The following is an 18,971-nucleotide window of genomic DNA, read 5'->3' as shown; positions in this document are numbered from 1 at the left end:
TTGGCGCCGTTGCCGGGGATTGAAAAATCACTTGTTTTTGTTTATAATTGTTGTATATAAACTGTTTGATACTTAGTTTAAATTAACTAGGTTGTTTTTTTTTTATTGTTGAATACGAGTTTAATTGTGAGTTGTAAATTAAAGAAGGAATAGGTGAAGTCGTGTTTATTAATATTGGCCTAAACCCCTTATTGGTACCTAGTTCAGGTCCCTTAAGGTTGAGGGCGGCCTTTATTAACATTCATTGAACTGTCTAACACACTTAGGACCTTTTACATCCTAGTAAGAATATCCTATGTGAGATGGTGTCTAGGAAGGGGACAACGTTCATGACGGGTTTTTGAATCCAGAAGTGCTTATAAATGGGCTTAGCTCATGCCAAAATGGATTTTTCCTCTCGTGTTCACCCTCCCCTACCTGGCCATTTCAGTAAGGTTGCCCAACGGATGTAGGAGGGACTTTGTGTCTAGACGACTATACTTGGGCCGCACGTCCACTTGATTTACCGCTTGGAATTAGATTTGATATCAATAATGTTTATAACAAAAGAAATACTTGTGCATACTCTTTACGTGTAAATTATTTTGTTGTTTCACACTTTATACTTGTAAAAATACTTTTTACGTTTTATACTCACTTGTGTACTTAACTTGTGTCTTATGTACAAAATACTTGTTAATTATACTTGTAGTTTGTAATTCATAGTTACTTGTTTATTTTTTTTGTATTTCTTTGTTAATATTAAGTTACTAACTTTATTTAATGTAGGTACCGTCTGGCTGCAAGACGTAAACTACAAGCGCTGCTTGGGAGGCAACCCAATTCAGAATATAATCAGATTTGCTTTCTCTTCCCCTTTTACTCCTCCATTTTCTTTTTGTTTTAGTAGTTATTTTCGTAAATTTCATCCCTATATGCTTACTTATTTCATTGCATGCTTTTAATTGATTACATTGAGGATAATGCAATATTTAAGTGTGGGGGAAGGGATTTATATTTTTGTCTTTCATTTTGAATCCTATAAATATTTTTGTCTTTCATTTTGAGTCCTATAAATATTTTTGAGTCCTATATTTTAAAAAAAAATAATAAAAAAAATAAAAATAAATAAAATAATAATAATAAAAAAAAAAATTTGCATTCATTCAGTCTTATTAAATTCAGCTATTTACAAAAAAAAAAAATAAAAATAAATAAATAAATAAATAATAATAATAATAATAATAATAATAATAATACTCTATACTAAGCCATGTCTGCATCTCTGTAGGAGTTGAGGCTGAGCTCAAGGGAAATGTGAGAGCCACCGCCATAACCGCTACCTCTCTCGGAAGTAGTCTTCATGATGCCCAAGATGTCCTCACCATGCATGGGGAACAATGGAAGGGTTTCAATCTCCTGGTGATCTCCTCCTCGTTGTTGCAGGGATGTTTGTCCTCCTGTTGTGCCAAAAGAGTTGTACTGGTATTAGTGTTGAAGTGTGAGGAAGAATATGAAACAAAATTTAAATCAAGAAATCCTTCATTACCAGTAGAATCGGTGGAACCAAAGTTGAGATTAATGGATCTACCATCATCGGTAGAACTAGTGGACCCAAAATTGATGTCAATGGATCCACCAGCTGGCCCAAAATTGATGTCGATGGATCCACCAGCACCAGTAGAACCAGCTGGCCCAAAATTGAGATCAATGGATCCACCAGTACCAGGAGAACTAGTTCCCATGGGCACTTGAGCAGCCTGATTGCACCTCTTCATCTGCTTCTCTCGAGCCCTGACATTCTGGAACCAAAAATAAATGTTCTTGCCCTCAACATGTCCATACTGGTTCAGCTGGAGACAGATCTCGTGAATATGCTCTGTAGTTGGGCACGTAACTCCCTTGTCGTAGTAAAGATCCTTGAGGATCCTTATTTGATCTGGAGTAGGAACCCACCTGGCACGGCTTCGCCAGAAATCTGTGTTGGCACTACTCCCGGCTGCTTGGTTGTTTCCTCCATCCTCGATTTGTTGCTGGGTTTGTAGCTCCATCAGTTGCAGAGTTCGTGGTTCCATGGTGATGGGTTGAGGGGATGTGAAGATCGAAGAGTAAAGTTGTCGAGTGTTTGAAGGAGTTGTTGTTAAAGGGATTAAGGATGATGATGGTGTGTTGGAGATCTGAAAGTTCAGAGGAAAGATGGGATTGAATCAACTAGATGGGAGAGAAGATCAGAAGAGAAGGATTGAATCGAAGAAGAAATATTTTGAGTTTTGAAAGAAGAGGAAAGCTGAAGAGTTGGGAGAGAGGGGCTGGAACTCAGGAGAGATTTTCGTTCCTTTGGAGTGAACAGTTGCGCCCTCAGAATGCACCTATTTATAGAGCGAGGTGAGCAGATCTCCACCGTTGGATGGACGATTCCTGTGATTCATTCTACGCGTTGGATTAAAGTCGCCCTGAAACCCGGAAAAGTTGTTGGCGCGTGGAGAGCGTGTAAGGGGACCGAAGGAATCTCGAGGCGCTGTGGCAGACAGCTGTAGCCGAAAGCAGATTTGACTGCCGTAAATCACGGAAGGGATAAGCCGTGACACAAGTGGGCCGTACTTGGGCCTGTCTCGGATCAAGGCATCACTGTAGCTGTGGGTGGAGGCCTGATGGGCCGAGTTTCAGAAACAGTTTTGGACATGATGGGCCGAGTTTCTGAAACAGTTTTGGATGAGTTGGGCTGGGTTTCTGCAACAGTCTTGGATGTTTTGTGCCGAATTGTTGAAACAGTTGAAACAGTTGGTTTAAATAAAAGGATTGGTATGGATAATAACGTGAGCAGCCGTGCTCGAGTGGTTGAGTGTAAAGTTCGTGTACAAGAGGTCTGAGGTTCGAACCTCGCCTCTCGTTTATTTTTATTATGTTCGTTTATGACATAATAAGTATAAAATTTGTACACAATATATTAAGCACAGCTTGTGCTCCAGTGGTTGGGGACAAAGGTTTCGTGGAGCAGGTTAAGGTTTCGAACCTTGCCTCCCCCGTTTTTTTTTATTTATGTCACTCCATCAGAACCCTCCTCCGAAGGCTGAAACCAGCAAGAAGGCTGCCACTCGCCCGCATACCGCTCCTCCAAAGGAGTAAATGGAGGTACAAGTCTAGGCTGAAAGACTTTAAACATTAAGCGCTGCATGGGAGGCAACCCATTTCAACCGTAGCTTTGGAGGAGCCATCAACGCAGATTTGCTCTCTTAAACTCTATCTCCTCTATTACTATTTTCTGATTGTATCTTTGTTATTTGCGTTTTTAGTTTTTGTTTTTAGGTTTTCTTGAGTTAATCATTCCATTCACATGATAATTGTTCATTGCATGCTCTAACTTGTTTAACATTGAGGACAATGTATGATTTAAGTGTGGGGGGAAGGATTAATGCTTGTAGTTAGTTTTTGTCATAAAAAGAAAACAAAACAAAAAAAATCGAAAAATGTCAGAAATATAAAAAATTTCGTTGCTTTTGTTTTTGTTTTGAGTCTTAGGATGCCTTTCAACTGTCTGGGATGATTCTATATCTCTGAAATCATGACTAAAAGAGGATCACAACATTGAGATGATTTTAAACATGGTATTCTTTGGTTAATTGAGATATATGAAAAATGTGTGCCTTGTAGTGGATATGGATTGCATGACCTTGGTACAGAATATGAGCATGTTAAGATGAGTTGTGATTCATAAAGCCATGTGAGATAATTGAACCATGTCCCTTTTTCTTGGAGTGAAATGAAAAATATATTCTTAATTTCTTGGCGATGTTTTGATGATCTCATTATTCTTTCATCTTGATTGACTGCTTGCCATAGATTAAGTTTAATGGACTAGAGAATGCTAGAATTCGCTCTTGTGCTTGTTGAGACGTGATATCAATACATGGCCCTGATTCTGGAAGGGATAGAGGTTCTCTAGGAATTACCACCATTGCCAAATAAACTTGTGTCCCCATTTGTGCCCGTCGTGGGACCCCCCTAGATAAGCCCATTTGAGCCTACATTAAGCCTTTTCGTTCATCACCCTTAAAATCCTTAACCATGAAGCTTAGTATAGTTACAACCCTACCCTTTGTTCTAAGGACTTAGTGGAGCTATCTTTTGAGACATACTACATGGGTTTGGTGCTAAGGATGAAGATTGAGAAGAGGTGAAAGTTCAAGTGTGGGGATAGACTTGTCCATAAAGAAAAAGATATGTTGAAGCCGTGAAAAATGAAAAGAAAAGAGAAAAATTGTGTACGGCTAAAAAGAAAAAAAGAAAAAAAAAATATATGTTTATGGACTTTCATCCCCCATACTTAGTGATTTTGGAGTTTGCTTTGAATTGAAGGCCCACTACAGAAAAATTTGGCCTTTGTCCATTTCACTAGAGTTCAAGGGAAGTTTATATTGAAGATTGGGCCCAACATGAAGACATTTGGCCCTCTTATATTACCTCTATGGGGAAGTGACGTTTTTGCAATGCCTTGGTGAAATATTTCGAGATCTCTACATCTGCATGAGCTCTGCTAGGTTTTTATGATACTTTGACATTCCATACCTTTCATTTCTGAAAACTTTGAGCCTTAGCCCCATTACAACCCTTTGAGAAGACCTTCTTGATCCTTAAGATGGGACAGCCTTTGATGTGGAAATGAGTTACAAGAGTTGAACCTATGGCTTGGGTCCATTCGTGCAAGTAGTTGATATCCTTCATGAGATCTTTTGAAAAAAATTATATTCACAAAGTGCTTTTCGTTTCTTATATATGTGAGCTATTTGACTGCCTTAAAATATGTTCTCTCACATATAAATGAGTGATTATAAGCTTTTAAGCATTGCCTTGATCTGAGAGAAGAAAGAGTGGATATACCTTGTGAGGATATGAATCATACTTGTCTGAAGCATGCTAAGCTAAACCCCAATCATCATTATTACAACCAAGTCCTACTTGTGTATGTGTGGATCATATGTTTTAATTAACTCTCGAATGCTTAACATTGATTCTTGATTGAGTGCTAATCTTGGTGTTGTGAAAGTATGAGATTTCTGAGACAATATGTTAAAGGGCAATAGAGGTCTTTGTGATGTCAACATCTTGGTCTTTGTCTTTGAATTTACTCTTTTATGTGTGACATTTTTTTTTTTTTTTCTTTCTTTGTGTTTTGCTTTGTGTTTTACGTTTTTGGTTTCTTTGAGTCTTTGTGTTTTTGTTTCCATACTTAGTCATTTTTTTTTCGTTGGTTTCTTTGTTTTGTGTCATAGTCTTTTTGGTTTGTTAGTTTTTGATTTTGCTAAGGGACTAGCAAAAGCTAAGTGTGGGGGAATTTGATAGGAGCATTTTAAAGTGGTATTTTAATAGTTAATTCCTCACATTTTGCTTAGTTAATTCCTTAACGAATCGATTTTTAACTCAATTTCTATTTTCTTAGGTACATTGGAGTAAATGATGGTGAAATGAGCATTAGGTCCACACTTACCTATAAATGGTGGAGAAAAATGGAAATGTACTAAAATGTCAATTTTACACATTTTCCTACTCCGGCTAGGAAAAACCAAGCCAAGCAAGGAAGAAGGAGCGGCCGCCGGACCAAATGAACTTCAAATGAGCTGAAACTTTCCAGATCCATTCTACACATCCTAAGGATCGTTTCTTATGAAGAGTGCCAGAGCTAGAATTGAGCGGAAGGCCTTCAAACGGTCAGCCCAATTTCCTGCAGAAGCAAAACTGGAAAACTGGACCTGTAAGAGGTCCAGCAGCATTTTCGGCCCAACCACATGGAATAAAAATCTGAAATTTTACCAGGGTGATCTACACTCATAATGGAACATTTTTTATGAAGAGGTCATAGTGAAATTGGGAATGCTTGTTGGAGAAATAATTGAAGGAATAAAGGGGCAGAAACTGATCTAAAAACAGCTCAACACCACATGTTCAAGTTTCCTACCCACATGAAGAAAGCTAGATGCTTTTCTCTTTTTCCTTGGATATATTTTTCTGCTCCAATAGATCATCATCACTTCCATACTTCTACACCTTCATGCCTTGCTTTCATTTCATCATTACTCCATCTTTTCCATATTTTACAAACCACTTTCATTATTTTTCTTCCATTTATCATTTCACTCTTCTTTTTCTTCCCTATATAAACACCTTCTCCTCTCACTCTAAAGACAATTCCTTCATCCATTTCATCTTCTTTGTCTCTCCATTTCCATTCCATTTTTCTCTCCATTCTCTAGTTGCAAAATTCTGCGTTTTCAAGTAAGAAGAAGAAGAAGAAGAAGGAGCCGGGAATATCATATCCTCCATCGTCCACCTTGAAGGCTTGCTTCCAAGATTCAAGATTTCAACGTTTCAAGCACTCCATCTCCATCTCCAACTCACGGTGTAATTCATTCTTTTTTCTTATTTAATTTCGTAGGAATTTGTTTCTAGTTAACAATAACATTAAGGGCAAAGTTTAAGCCTAATTTCTATGTTTGAATAAAAATTGTGATTTCTTTATGTTGATTTTTATGTTGCTTATGTGAGATTGCTTAATTGATTTTGGATTATGGAAAACTTTTATATGTATGTGTTCTTTGATGGCCAACTTAGGATATATGCATGTAATTGGTGCTAGATTTAAGTAGTAAAGGCTTTGGACAAAAGTCGAAATCAATTAAGGAGGATTGCAAATAGATGAACTTTTTCATACTAGGTTGTGCACTTTGGTTGACATCCTTTCTTTGTTCTTCATGCATTGAATGTGTTCTTGATTAGCTAGTTTTCTAGACTATGATTGCATGTTCAATAGGTTTAATTTAGGTGCTTTCACTTAGATTAAATATTCAAGGAAAGTAAAATATGGGAAATCATTTGCTTCGAATGTTTCACATGGTCAACTTATTGCTCATGACATAGATAATCAACTTTAGGAATTGTAATTGGATTTCATTCATATGATTGTAGTTTTGATCTTTGTTTCTTGTGTTCCACCCTTGTATATGTGTTTTTACACTTTCTTTATTTCATTTAATTTTAATTCCAATTCTATAATCTCAAAACCCCCCTTTTTATATTAACTTGTATATATTTTTATTCTTTATTTTATTTTTGTACATAATACTTTTTACTTTATTATTTTAATTCTTTATTTGTTTTTTTTGACAATGACAGGTGTACCCTCAATCCCCGGAATAGAACGATCCCTATTTGCTTATACTACTAACGATGTTTTCAGGATTAAATTATGCGCTTGCTTTGAGCGTATCATGAGTGGTTTAAGTATTTCAGACAACGGGCATAAAAAAAGATGTTTCATCAGATGGTTTGGTTAGGTCGGTTATGTGATATTAACTTATAATATTAGCATGTTGTTTATGAAAAACTTCATAATAAAATTCAATCTCAATAATAATTTTTTTGTTAAATAACCAATCTCTAGGTTCAAAATTCAATAATCAAAATCCAAAACCTATATTCAAGAACCAAAATCTAGAATATATTCAAAGTTATTCACTTATTTAATGGCTTAGTCATCAATACTAGCTTAAATTAGTACTAAATGTTAGAAAATGAGAGATTGAGAGCTGTGATGTGGTTCAAAAGAATTGTAGCGATTATATACTAGAGTTTGGGCCTTATATTTAATATGGTAGTATATCATTTGAGTAGGGCTGAATACGGATTGGGTTGGATCGGTTTTGACTTCAAACTGTCTCTATTTCAAAATGACCGGTTTATTTTGGACAACCGATCATAAAAAATAAATAAGCTTCATTTGATCCAATCCAATCCAATTAAAGATGTTGTTTTAACTTATATAATATTAATATGATGTGTCAAGAGTAATGCTAGAGATCCTAAATTCTTATACCAAAATTTATTACCAAATGATGTGGTAGGCACCACCTCATCAACATCATTATGAAATTTCAATGACATGGATTTGTATGTTTAATTAAAAACACAATTGAGAAAAAAATTTGTATACAAATTGTGGAAAAATGATTTACAAAACCTAATCTTTTTTTTTTTTTTTTTATCGGGCAAAACTTAATCTTTTTGATATATTTACATGTAAAGAAAAAACAATAATCTGTCATCAGAGCGTACCAAGTACTGGAGCAGCCATTAAATTTCATAATGATGTTGATACGTAGCTAGAGCAATGTTGTTAAATCAATAACTATATTTCACAATTTTAGTTAAATTTAACTAAAAAATAACTTTTATCGTTGGAAATGCTAAACAGAAAAAAAAAAAAAAAAATTCAGTTTAGCCATCAAGTGCGTTCCGGGTCATCTCCTCCCCCGCCAAAAGGGCCAAACCCGGACTATAAATACCCATCCGTTTCATTTCACTTCATTTCAGTCTTCCTTCACTTCGCACAGTCCAGACCTCTCTACTGCGGCCCCGACCTCTTCACCATAATCGACCTCTGTATCGTTCTTTCACTCTTCACGCGCACGCGCTTAGATTAACCCGATCGGTTTTCAGATCGACGACCGGTACCGGAATTTCATCTTCAATCCAGGTACTTACGGCTAGGTCTGGATCAGTATTTTCATTGAGATTTCGTCAATGCATATCGATATTGTTTGCTTCGAATCGATAATTTGTTGTTTCGCGAGCTTTGAATACTCAAAACTTACGTATTTTGAAAGAATTCTCGAGTAGTTGGTAGAGTTTTCAACTGAGATGGAGAAATTCGAGGTTCAGGTTTTGAGATCTGCGATTCTCTTAGTAGTTTACTTCGATTTTCAAAGATTTGAGGACGGATTTGAAGAGAATGAGCAGTTTTGTGTGCTTTGGTATATATATTTGGTTCTGTAACTCACTGATATGTGTTCTTACAAGTAACTTCTTGTGATTCTCTCCTCACCAATAGCTTAGCAATTTCTAATTTGGTTGACTAAGAAAAAGTAGAGGATATGCAGAAGAGTGATATCATTTTTGTGCTTGTGGAAAGTTTTGGATTTCACTGATTGTTAAGCAACATTTGGCTCTTGACATGTGTACTGATTGTGTTTCATTTCTGTGAATTATAGCATGAAATTTCATACAACTCCACTGGTTCTGTGGATTGTAAACAAATATATAACATAATTTTGTTGTTTCTGGCAGGAAACGGGTTCAAGAATGGATTCGTATACACTTAAGTCCATGGCAGACTTGCCGGCTCCTTTTCGAGCATGTTTTAATTTTAGGTAATCACCTGACCTACTCAAGTTCTAGAGGGGATTTTGTAGTGTGGCTGTTGTTAAAACATGAATATTGGCATCGTTTGTTGTTCTTGATACAAGTGTGCATATTGCTGTAACTTGTATTACATAATTCCATTTACATTTATGCAATTGCTGCATATAGTTTTTTTTTTTTGAAGCTGCATATTCTAACAAAGAAGTTGAACTGTGATTTCGAGATGATAGAATCTATGTGATCTCACAAACGGTTCTTTCATCATCTGCTTGGTGTTGTTATTTTTGTGCTATCCACAAGGTGGAGTAGTTTGTGTAGTTGAAATGTATTCCTTTCCTATGTATGCAGGTATTTCAACTCTTTGCAGAGTGAATGCTTTCCTGCTTGTTTCCACTCAGATGTGAACATGGTTGTGTCAGCGCCAACTGGAAGTGGTAAAACAGTCATTTTTGAGCTTTGCATTTTGAGGCTTCTTTCAAGATTCATCTCTGAGGATGGGAGGTTTACACCTACAAATGGAACTCTCAAAACAGTAAGTGTCTGATGTCCTCAATCCAAAAGTAAGGTCGTAAACATTTTGATAGTTCTAGAATAAATGTGTGAGAGCCTTAGTTTTAAATATTCAGGATTCTAAAGGAACTACAGACACCTTCAATGATGTTCTTTCAACTTTTCTCCAATGATTTATTTATTCTCCCCACTACCTCATTCTGATGTAGGCTTGAATGCTTGATCACAGCTAATTTTTCGTTGTTATTTTTATCCTTTTTGTATGAAACCTTTGCTCTTAACTGTTGCACATGTGTACTAGATTCGGCTAGAAGTTTATGTATAATCTAAATTTCAACCACTTATTCCTTCTCTCTACCTTCTTTTTATGTGGCATGAAGATCTATATTGCCCCATCAAAGGCTTTAGTTCAGGAGAAGGTTCGTGATTGGACCCAGAAGTTTGGATCTCGGGGCATAGTTTGCTTGGAGCTCACCGGAGATAATGAATCTTACAACACCAGGAGTTTACAGGAAGCAGACATTATTTTAACCACTCCTGAGGTCAGTATAAAGGTGTAAGGTTATACAGATGGACACACTTAAGAATTAAAGTATAGATTGAAATACTTTACCCACTCATTTTAAAGAAGTCAACTATCTTCTCAAACAGCACCATAATCATAAATTAACAAAATTGATGAAGCTTCCTTATGTTGCGCTGTCAAGTGCACAATATTTTTCAGGTTTCTGCATTTTTTAAACCCATGTTAACCTGCATTCTCTCCTTTATAACCGCCTGAGCTGAATCCCACTTGCAGTGATTGATCCTGGATTCTATCAGCTTTCATATGCTCATACATTATATGTTTCTTCTTATTCCTTTAAAAAATAGGATTCATATTCAGTTCTTCCATTCTTTCGCAATTGGCTTTGTTCTAGATGATGTCATAGGAGCATGACTAATCAATTATTGTCTTTAAATAGAAATTTGATGCTGTAACGCGGTATCGCGTAAAGGATGGTGGATTGGGCTTTTTCAGCGATATAGCACTTCTACTTATTGATGAAGTTCATCTGTTGAATGATCCTCGTGGAGCAGTTTTGGAAGCAATAGTTAGCAGAATAAAAATGCTTGCTTACAACCCTGAAATGAAGTCAAGCGCTCTGGCTCATGTTCGTTTTCTAGCTGTGTCTGCCACCATTCCAAATATTGAGGACCTTGGTGAGATATTTGTTTGTTAAAATACTCGGTAGGATTAGATTTTATTGTATTGACTTTCTTTAAAAGAGTACAAATGGTATATAATTTAACAACAATGCATGCAAACCACTGTAGCGGAGTGGCTCAAGGTGCCTGTCCAAGGGATTAAAAGGTACTTCAACATTCATTTGATATTGATTAAGTAATACTGTTCATTAATAGAACTATGCAAGTATCCAGTTCTTCTGTTTTAATCTTTCTGCTCTGCATACAGGTTTGGAGAAGAAATGAGGCCTGTAAAGCTGACTACAAAAGTTTTTGGTATGCAAACATGATTTGAATTCACCATTCACAATATATTTATCATATCAAGGACTCCCCATTTTTGAAAAATAATAATAATAATAATAATGACAATCAAGTGCCCCGCTTTCCTATTCTTTCTTATCAGAACTCATTAGATGAGATGCACTCTGTTTTTATTTTGCCAAGTATTTTTGGTAACTTTTTTACTCACTTTTGGTACCTAAACCTTCTTATGAGGAGGTATTTATGACATACATTTCACCAAAGGAACACAATATTCTTTTTCATTATGTTTTTGAACAAGATATTATTTTTCATTTCAGTTATCACTTTTTAAAGATTCTTTTAGTTGATTTTTTTTTTTGAGGCATGTTGTAAAAAAATAAAATAAATAAACATTCCCATGAACACCGAGACATATTCAGTTTTTCATTTATTTTATTTTTAGTTTTTTAATTTTTTTTAATACGAAGAAAAGCTCTCCAATATGTCCTTTATAGGAGGATGACAACTGTTTGTTAGTAATCACTTCTGTGGTTTGATCACTGATGCACGTCTGATATTACAAATTTACTGAAGCATGGTTGTCTTTACTTATATTTGGTTCTCATTTATTAATGCATATTCAAAACTGCTTAATTTGCAGGCTACGCCCCAGCAAAAAATGATTTTCTATTTGAAAAGGTAATTTCTAAAGTTAAGAAACTATATATTACAAACTATACCACTATTCACTTTTCTGATGGTTTATGTTTGATCCTTTTTCCAGCGCCTTCAAAACTATATTTTCGGTAAGCAATGAACATGATGCTGGCCTTTTCATAGATGATCCCCCACCCCCCCTCTTGAATATAGATGCTTTCAAGATTGAATTCATCGCTAATTAAAGTTCATGAATAGCTTATACACTTATAACTGGTGCACAGATATCCTTATGCAATATTCAAGAGGGAAGTCCGCTCTAATTTTTTGCTCAACTAGAAAAGGTGCACAAGAAGCAGCACAGATACTTTCTCAGACAGTCATGGCCTTTGGTCATTCAAATCCATTCATTAAAAGCAGAGAACAGCAAGAGAGGCTAAGGGAAGCTTCATTGTCATGCAGTGACAAACAAATGCAATCTTATATGATTTATGGTGGTATGGAACTACTTTGTACTATGTTTTGTTGTTCACATTACATTAACTATAACTTACTGCACCTCCCCACATTGACATGTTATCAAATAAATTGCCTGCTTGCAGTTGGTTATCACAACGGTGGCCTTTGCCTCAAGGATCGTAATCTCATTGAAAGTCTTTTCCTTAAGGGTGATGTTCAAATTCTGTGCACAACAAATACTCTTGCTCATGGAATCAACCTACCAGCACATACAGTAGTCATAAAATCAACACAGCACTTGTATGTTGAACTTCGATTTCTTCAAAATCAGTATGATGAAATTTTCTGGTGTGTTTATTCATTAACATGTGCATTTTGTGCAGCAACAAAGAAAAAGGAGTCTACATGGAAATTGACCGATCTACACTGCTACAGGTTTGTCTATCACACCCTTTCTAAGGAGGACAATTCAAGTAGATAAATTTGGGACATTAGTTAACAGAGCCTTTATATTTTTGTAATACTTCTGTCCAGTATATATCTTGTCTGTACATCAAGGCTCTATTTGAAACAAATGTGCCAGGTCAAACAAGAAAAATTCTTCTGGTGTCTACATGCATGTCAGCACTTTTAGGTAATTTAGCAAATTGCAATTTAATATTGTGTGAGTTGTATCACCATGCAGATGTGTGGGAGGGCAGGTCGCCCACCTTTTGATGATACAGGAATGGTTATAATCATGACAAGAAGAGATACGGTAGTTTATTACTTTTCTTCCTTAGTCTTTACTCCTGTGTGTGTTGGTTTTTGCTTTCCAACTATTTCTGTTCATTCGTTGTCTTCATATTTCTTGGGATTGAACTAGTCCTGTCTGTTAACAGAAACTTTTGTCTTCGAATTCGTTAATCCTGTTCTTATTGGATATCAGGTTCACTTGTATGAGAATCTCTTGAATGGATGTGAGATGGTGGAATCACAGTACGTGTTATAACTTTAAATTCCAGAACAACTTTGGTGGTCTTTGAAGCTTATACTGCCAAACTATTGGAAATGTCTTCTAATGAGCTTGTATTGTCTTCTGTCATTAGATTGCTTTCATGTTTGACGGAGCATTTAACTGCAGAGATAGTTCAGCTGACTGTCTCTGACATTACAAGGGCAATCGAATGGATGAAGTGCTCTTTCTTGTATGTGAGAATGAAGAAGGTATGCTTCTTACACTTCTTTAAAATGGATAGATTTCATATATTCTTTCAACTTTCCCATCTAACTAATTTCTACATGTTTAACGTACAATCAGAATCCCGGACACTATGCAGTTAGAAAAGTGATTTCCAATGATCGTATAGAAAAGCATATGCTAGGTACTGTGACTGTTTACTTGTACAACTCTCTCTCTCTCTCTCTCTCTCCCCCCCCCCCCCCTCTCCCTCTCCCTCTCCCCCCTCTCCCTCTCCCTCTCCCCCCTCCCCTCCCATCCCCCTTAATTTGGCCTCGTTTCTCTCCTTATCAATTTTATTTTCTATCAGAGGTCTGTGTACAGAAAGTTAATGAGTTGTCGCAGCATCAGATGATACGGACTGATGAAGATGGTTTTCTGTTGAAACCACTAGGTATTAATAACGTTAACCCATAAAGCAGTACCTTTCAGAAAAGACCAAAATATATTAATTTCTGACCTCCTCCTCCTTTTTTTTCCCTCTTTAGAACCTGGGAGGCTGATGACGAAGTACTACTTGAAATTTGACACAATGAAATACATTATTCAGACACCTGCAAACTGCAGCTTGGAAGATGCTCTTCATGTGATATGCCGTGCTGAGGAAATTTCATGTAATGCATATTTAACTACTTGCTGCTATTCACATTTCTTTGACAATACTAATGAAGGAATTATATAACATCTATCTACTGGAATATGAAGGGATACAGCTCAGGCGCAATGAGAAAAAGCTTCTAAATGACATAAACACTGATAAAGATGGTCGACTTCGCTTTCACATTCTTGGTGACAAAGGGAAGCGAAAAAAGCGTATTCAAACCAGAGAAGAAAAGATATTTCTTTTGGCTAATGACTGCTTGACTGGTGATCCATCGGTTCATGATTTATCCCTTACCCAGGTTTCATTTCTCAGTCTCTACTACATTCCATCATTATCTTGATAACTCTGGTATTTGATTATATTCAGAGCTAAAATCAATGGGTGTTTGTGCCTTAGGATATGAACTCCATATGCTCAAATGGCTGTAGAATTGCCAGATGCATGAAAGAATTTTTTATTTACCAAAAGAATTACAAAGGAGCCTTGAACTCGATGCTTTTGGCAAAGTCTATGTATCAGAAACTCTGGGATGACAGTCCATACTTGCTGAAACAATTACCAGGGATTGGAATGGTGACTGCGAAGGTGTCTTCCACTTCTTTATATGCTTCAGAAAAAACATGCTTTTTGATATTCTTAGGTCACTCAAATACTGACTCTTCGCTACCCTTATTTTCTTTTTATCTTTATGCTCCTTTCAGGCACTACATTCGATGGGAGTTAAATCATTTGAGACACTAGCTGAGGCTGATCCTAGGAGAATTGAGATAGTCACTGGTCGAAAATACCCATATGGGAACCACATAAAAGAGTCTCTACTGTCTCTACCTCCAAAGGTTGAGTTGAAAGTTGAGGAAACTGAATGCTGGGGGCAAGGGAAACTGAAGCTAGCGGTGACACTGACTAGGCTATCACAGACACTCCAATCAACAAAACGACATTATGCTGATATGGTACATACTCTATAACAGCTCCACGTAATTTCTTCAAATTTTCATGATACAATCTAATTTCATTGTTATACAATCTGGCCCTAATATTTTATCTGTTACAGATTGTAGGTTCAGAAGAAGATAACCTGGTTCTCTTTCATGAGAAAATAAGGTGAGGACAATTTAGAAGCTTACTTTTAGTTGTTGGTTTTTTACAATCCCAAGGGGTTCTATCAACTAGATGTTTCATATATCTAATATTCAGCCCTTTCCTTTTGGCCTGAGGTGGTTTGGTAATCATCCTGTTTCCTCTCTATAATTTGTGGCTGCAGAGTTGATGAATTCTCGAGGTGCGTAGGCTCACAATCTTAATTTTTTTCTTCTGTTTGAGAACATGTAGCATGTCAGATATATCTGTTTGTTAAGCACATCCAGAGTTTCAGGCATTGTGACTCAAAAAAATTATGCCCTGTTAAGTATTTTATGTCCTGGAAAAGACTTTGCTACAAGTGGTAGCTATTATAATGATTTTAATAGTGTAAAATTAAGCTAATACAAAAATTTAAATTTAATCATAACCTATAATGAGATTAGAAGATAGAGCTCAGGTTGCATGATTATTACCTTGTTTAGTCTGACTTGGATTGTCTCCATTGCAGCCCCTATAGCGCAACAGTTCTCCTGTCAAATCCCCAACAAGGAAAGCTGACTGTTAAGGCTGATCTTATATTTGAAGAATACAGTAAAGTCCCTGCCCTGATATTTCTAGTTTCCTTCTGGTATAATCATAAGGTATATACTTATAATATATAATTTGTCACTTTATCCATGCAGTTGGTATTGATCTAAACCAGGAGCTTATCTTAATGAAGAAAAGCAATTTAAGTGCAAATAACAAACGAGGAAAAAAAGCACCCTCTCTTCCTCTACCTGAGGAAGTATGTATCATAGAAGATGATATTTATGAAAGCCCAAGTGAAGTGCTTCCAAACTCGACGAAATCCAAAAGGGTAGATGGTCCCATGTGAGTATCTCTTTCACTGATATTCCATTTTCATTTCTGCTTACTAAGGTTGTTCTTTCTTGGTCTGAAATCTGAATAACCGATTTCTCTTACTTGATTATTTGGGTCTTTTATATCAGGCCCAGTTTCAAGCTTCTAGATGAAGACTCTGAAGAAGGTATAGCTTAATTGAGTATCGATAATACTATAATGTTATCACTTTTTTTTTTGCAATCCGATGTCTGTAAAAACTTGTACCTCAATTTTTTGAAGATGAGGTTGCCGACAAAGTTCATGAAGATGAGATTGCTGCCAAATTTCAAACTGATGACAAAGTTGTGACACAACAAACAGTATTTGACCACATACGTGAAAAGGCAAAGAACTTCCCTGTCTTGGTGTCATCAAATAGTGTGCTTCCTCCATCATCAGAGCCCTTGGAATTAGCAAGGAAACGTGCTCGTGAGAAGAAGCTTGGACCGGAAAGTGGAGTAGAGGTTCTGGAAGAATTAGAATGGAATAAAGTTCAAAGACGAACTGTGGTCAATCCATCTTCAGAACTTAAAGAAGCAGAACAACATCTTTCTAGTATCAAAAATCATCCAAATCCCAGAAGCTCAGCTGCCCTGAACGTCATGGATGGCAGAGGTGAAATCTTTTTACTGTCAAACACACACACACACACACATGTTATATAAGTCACTCTTTGGTTCTTAGTTATGTGGAGTAGTTACTCGTTATTTTCTTTCCAACTGAAGCTGGGCCTCATACTGACCCTGATGTCAAACCTCTAACAGGAGAAACAATATTCGAGCACATACGCACAAAAGCTAAGAATTTTCCGGTGATCAATAAACCAAATGTGGAGGAGGCTGAGTCTTTAATCCAGACAAAACAACGCCTATATAAGACTGAACCAGAGTTTAGCATGGATATTACTGCCGTGCTGAAAGGAAGAAAACCAAATGAGGTTATCAGAGATACTGAATGTGATAGGAGGTTGATCTCCGAAAGCTCCTGCAACCCTTATGGAATATTGAATGCTTCTCCCGGAGGTTTAAGCAATGGAGCCAATCTCTCATCAAGTAACATGCCATCTTTCGATATCTCCATGTTCAAGAATCCGAAGCGACCTGCAGATCCAGCAAGCACTGTGGAGAATACTAGGAAGAAACATCAACACTCTCCAATTGTACCACCAAGGCACTGCTCGTTGACAGCAGTTGGAAAATCCAGAGAAGTAGAAACATTTCTTGGGTTTGAGAGTGTCTTTTCCTTTCTCTGATGTCTCCTGAATAACCCGAAAATGCGAGGATATCTGCCACTTATCACAGTCATGAATCCCAGCCTTGATTTCTGACAACAGGTTGAATTTTTCCAAGGTTGTTGTGTGCAGCCTGATGCTGTTTCAGGTTATAAACTTCATGTAGGGTAAATGGATGGATGCTTATTAGGTTATTACTTATTGTCTAGTCGTCTAGTTACCACTTTCCTATAGGTAAAAGGAATGTAGCAAGATAGTGTTAATAAACATCCCACTCTATTGTTCTTATGAAACTGAACTGTAACTTGCGCTAGTATTGGACACATACAATTGAATCTAGAGCGTCGTTTGTGTCAAACATAGGACACTAGAATGAGGAGCCAATGGCCAGGACTAAGGTGGCAATACTACCAAATAACGCGAAGTCGATAGACATGTGGCCCTGGCCACCACGTGTCTCACCCCTGAGCAGGTGTTAAACGAAGAAGTACCTAGCTAGGATTCCCGGCTGCATGTTGCTTTATCTCCTTCTTCTCCCTCAGCTTTCTGCTTCTCTGGTTTCTTTGCCACCTCTGGTTCCTCTTCCTCACTGACATCAGGTTCTTGCTCTCTCTCTCTTTTCATATTTTTGTAGAGATGTTTAATTTGTGGTTGGATTAACAAAGTGATAAGTGAAACAATTAATGATTGTTGAAAGTTAATGCACATTGAAACAATCTAAAATAATCTACATCAATCTATACAAGTCAAGGGTAATCAAGATAAGTCTAAGAACTGCTAGATAGATTACTCTAAAATATGATCTACAAAGATCATGTTAGTTCTAGAATGTTCATGTAATTAACCAAATGTAGATGTATCTAGAATATGGTTCATAATTATGTGGTTGATAATGAACCACTAAACAAGGTCGCTGGTTTAAGTCGGTTATCAAGTTCAATAAATATGTGATGCGTGTCCTCTTTTTCAAAGTTATTTCCCACTAAACGCCTTTTTGCAAACTCTTGCTCCTAAAACAGTCCTAAATTTGTTATCTTAAACACTTTGTCCTAGCCCACTACAACTAAACACTTCCACACTAAATTCCAATAGTGGTATCAAAGCCACAAATTCCAACAATGATGTTGTTGTGGATTATTATGCAGGAATAATGGGTGCCCCTAAGATAGGACATGCTGCATATAAAGCTCCAAGTATACTCAAGGAGATCTTCTATGGGATAACTATTGGGCTTGCGGCCGGTTACCTGTGGAAAATGCATCACTGGAACGAGCAAAGGAGGAGAAGGGAGTTTTATGATCTGCTTGATGCAGGTAAAATTACTACCGTCGTCGACGAAGACGAGTAGCTCTGCATCTGGCTTCAGCTATGAGTCTAGTTTTCACGAATTCTGTGTGTGTTAATCGATAGTGGTAGAAGACTGGACTCTAATAGCTAGTTAGACTCCTTTATTTCGCATGTTTGTTGTACCTCGTTAATTATTTGGGTTTGTAGTTGATTACTTAGAGCTAGCTTTGTGTAGCAAGTGTTTCCTCTAATCTAGCTTTGCATGTCGAGATTAGATGTTAATCTTCCCTCTACGAGCTGAAGAGCAGGGGCGGGGTCGTGATTTTGAAAAGGAAACAGAAATTCAAAGAAAATTTTGGTATTGATTCCCACAGATCTTTTTGTGTACTTAA

At 36.7% G+C, this 18,971-nt stretch overlaps 2 protein-coding genes and 1 long non-coding RNA gene across 5 annotated transcripts; all 3 read left to right on the top strand.

Annotated features, from left to right (window-relative positions):
* Positions 1–7,307, top strand: LOC133726608 (uncharacterized). The gene is made up of 2 exons (XR_009854888.1): positions 1–6,375; positions 7,147–7,307. It is a non-coding gene; the product is annotated as an uncharacterized LOC133726608 (long non-coding RNA).
* Positions 7,308–8,260: 953 nt separating this feature from the next.
* Positions 8,261–17,566, top strand: LOC133726605 (DExH-box ATP-dependent RNA helicase DExH17-like). Of its 3 annotated transcripts, XM_062154188.1 has the most exons (28): positions 8,261–8,506; positions 9,097–9,179; positions 9,520–9,703; positions 10,062–10,223; positions 10,647–10,884; positions 10,999–11,035; positions 11,138–11,184; positions 11,816–11,853; positions 11,939–11,960; positions 12,096–12,308; positions 12,414–12,570; positions 12,654–12,705; positions 12,956–13,027; positions 13,199–13,248; positions 13,359–13,476; positions 13,571–13,634; positions 13,800–13,883; positions 13,978–14,103; positions 14,195–14,391; positions 14,490–14,678; positions 14,795–15,046; positions 15,148–15,197; positions 15,358–15,375; positions 15,685–15,767; positions 15,860–16,049; positions 16,169–16,206; positions 16,302–16,676; positions 16,826–17,566. In XM_062154188.1, the coding sequence occupies exons 2-28, from the start codon at positions 9,112–9,114 to the stop codon at positions 17,311–17,313; spliced, it is 3,612 nt and encodes a 1,203-aa protein (XP_062010172.1). In that variant the 5' UTR covers positions 8,261–8,506; positions 9,097–9,111; the 3' UTR covers positions 17,314–17,566. The 3 variants fall into 3 exon arrangements, with proteins under 3 accessions (XP_062010172.1, XP_062010173.1, XP_062010174.1); XM_062154189.1 differs by lacking the exon at positions 12,956–13,027; XM_062154190.1 differs by lacking the exons at positions 8,261–8,506; positions 9,097–9,179; positions 9,520–9,703; positions 10,062–10,223; positions 10,999–11,035 and having other exon boundaries at positions 10,750–10,884.
* A 141-nt stretch (positions 17,567–17,707) lies between these two features.
* Positions 17,708–18,971, top strand: LOC133726607 (putative cytochrome c oxidase subunit 5C-4). Its single transcript, XM_062154192.1, has 2 exons — positions 17,708–17,891; positions 18,438–18,971. The coding sequence occupies exon 2, from the start codon at positions 18,443–18,445 to the stop codon at positions 18,638–18,640; it is 198 nt and encodes a 65-aa protein (XP_062010176.1). The 5' UTR covers positions 17,708–17,891; positions 18,438–18,442; the 3' UTR covers positions 18,641–18,971.

The sequence above is a fragment of the Rosa rugosa genome, chromosome 1, assembly GCF_958449725.1.
Source record: "Rosa rugosa chromosome 1, drRosRugo1.1, whole genome shotgun sequence".
NCBI lineage: Eukaryota > Viridiplantae > Streptophyta > Magnoliopsida > Rosales > Rosaceae > Rosa > Rosa rugosa.
This window is presented reverse-complemented; position numbering and strand designations above follow the sequence as displayed.

Coding starts and splice junctions, on each gene's coding strand:
- LOC133726605 (XM_062154188.1), top strand. CDS start 9,112: ATGGATTCGTATACACTTAAGTCCATGGCAGACTTGCCGGCTCCTTTT. Junction 9,180..9,519: donor CGAGCATGTTTTAATTTTAG/GTAATCACCTGA, acceptor CTATGTATGCAG/GTATTTCAACTCTTTGCAGA. Junction 13,635..13,799: donor TATAGAAAAGCATATGCTAG/GTACTGTGACTG, acceptor ATTTTCTATCAG/AGGTCTGTGTACAGAAAGTT.
- LOC133726607 (XM_062154192.1), top strand. CDS start 18,443: ATGGGTGCCCCTAAGATAGGACATGCTGCATATAAAGCTCCAAGTATA.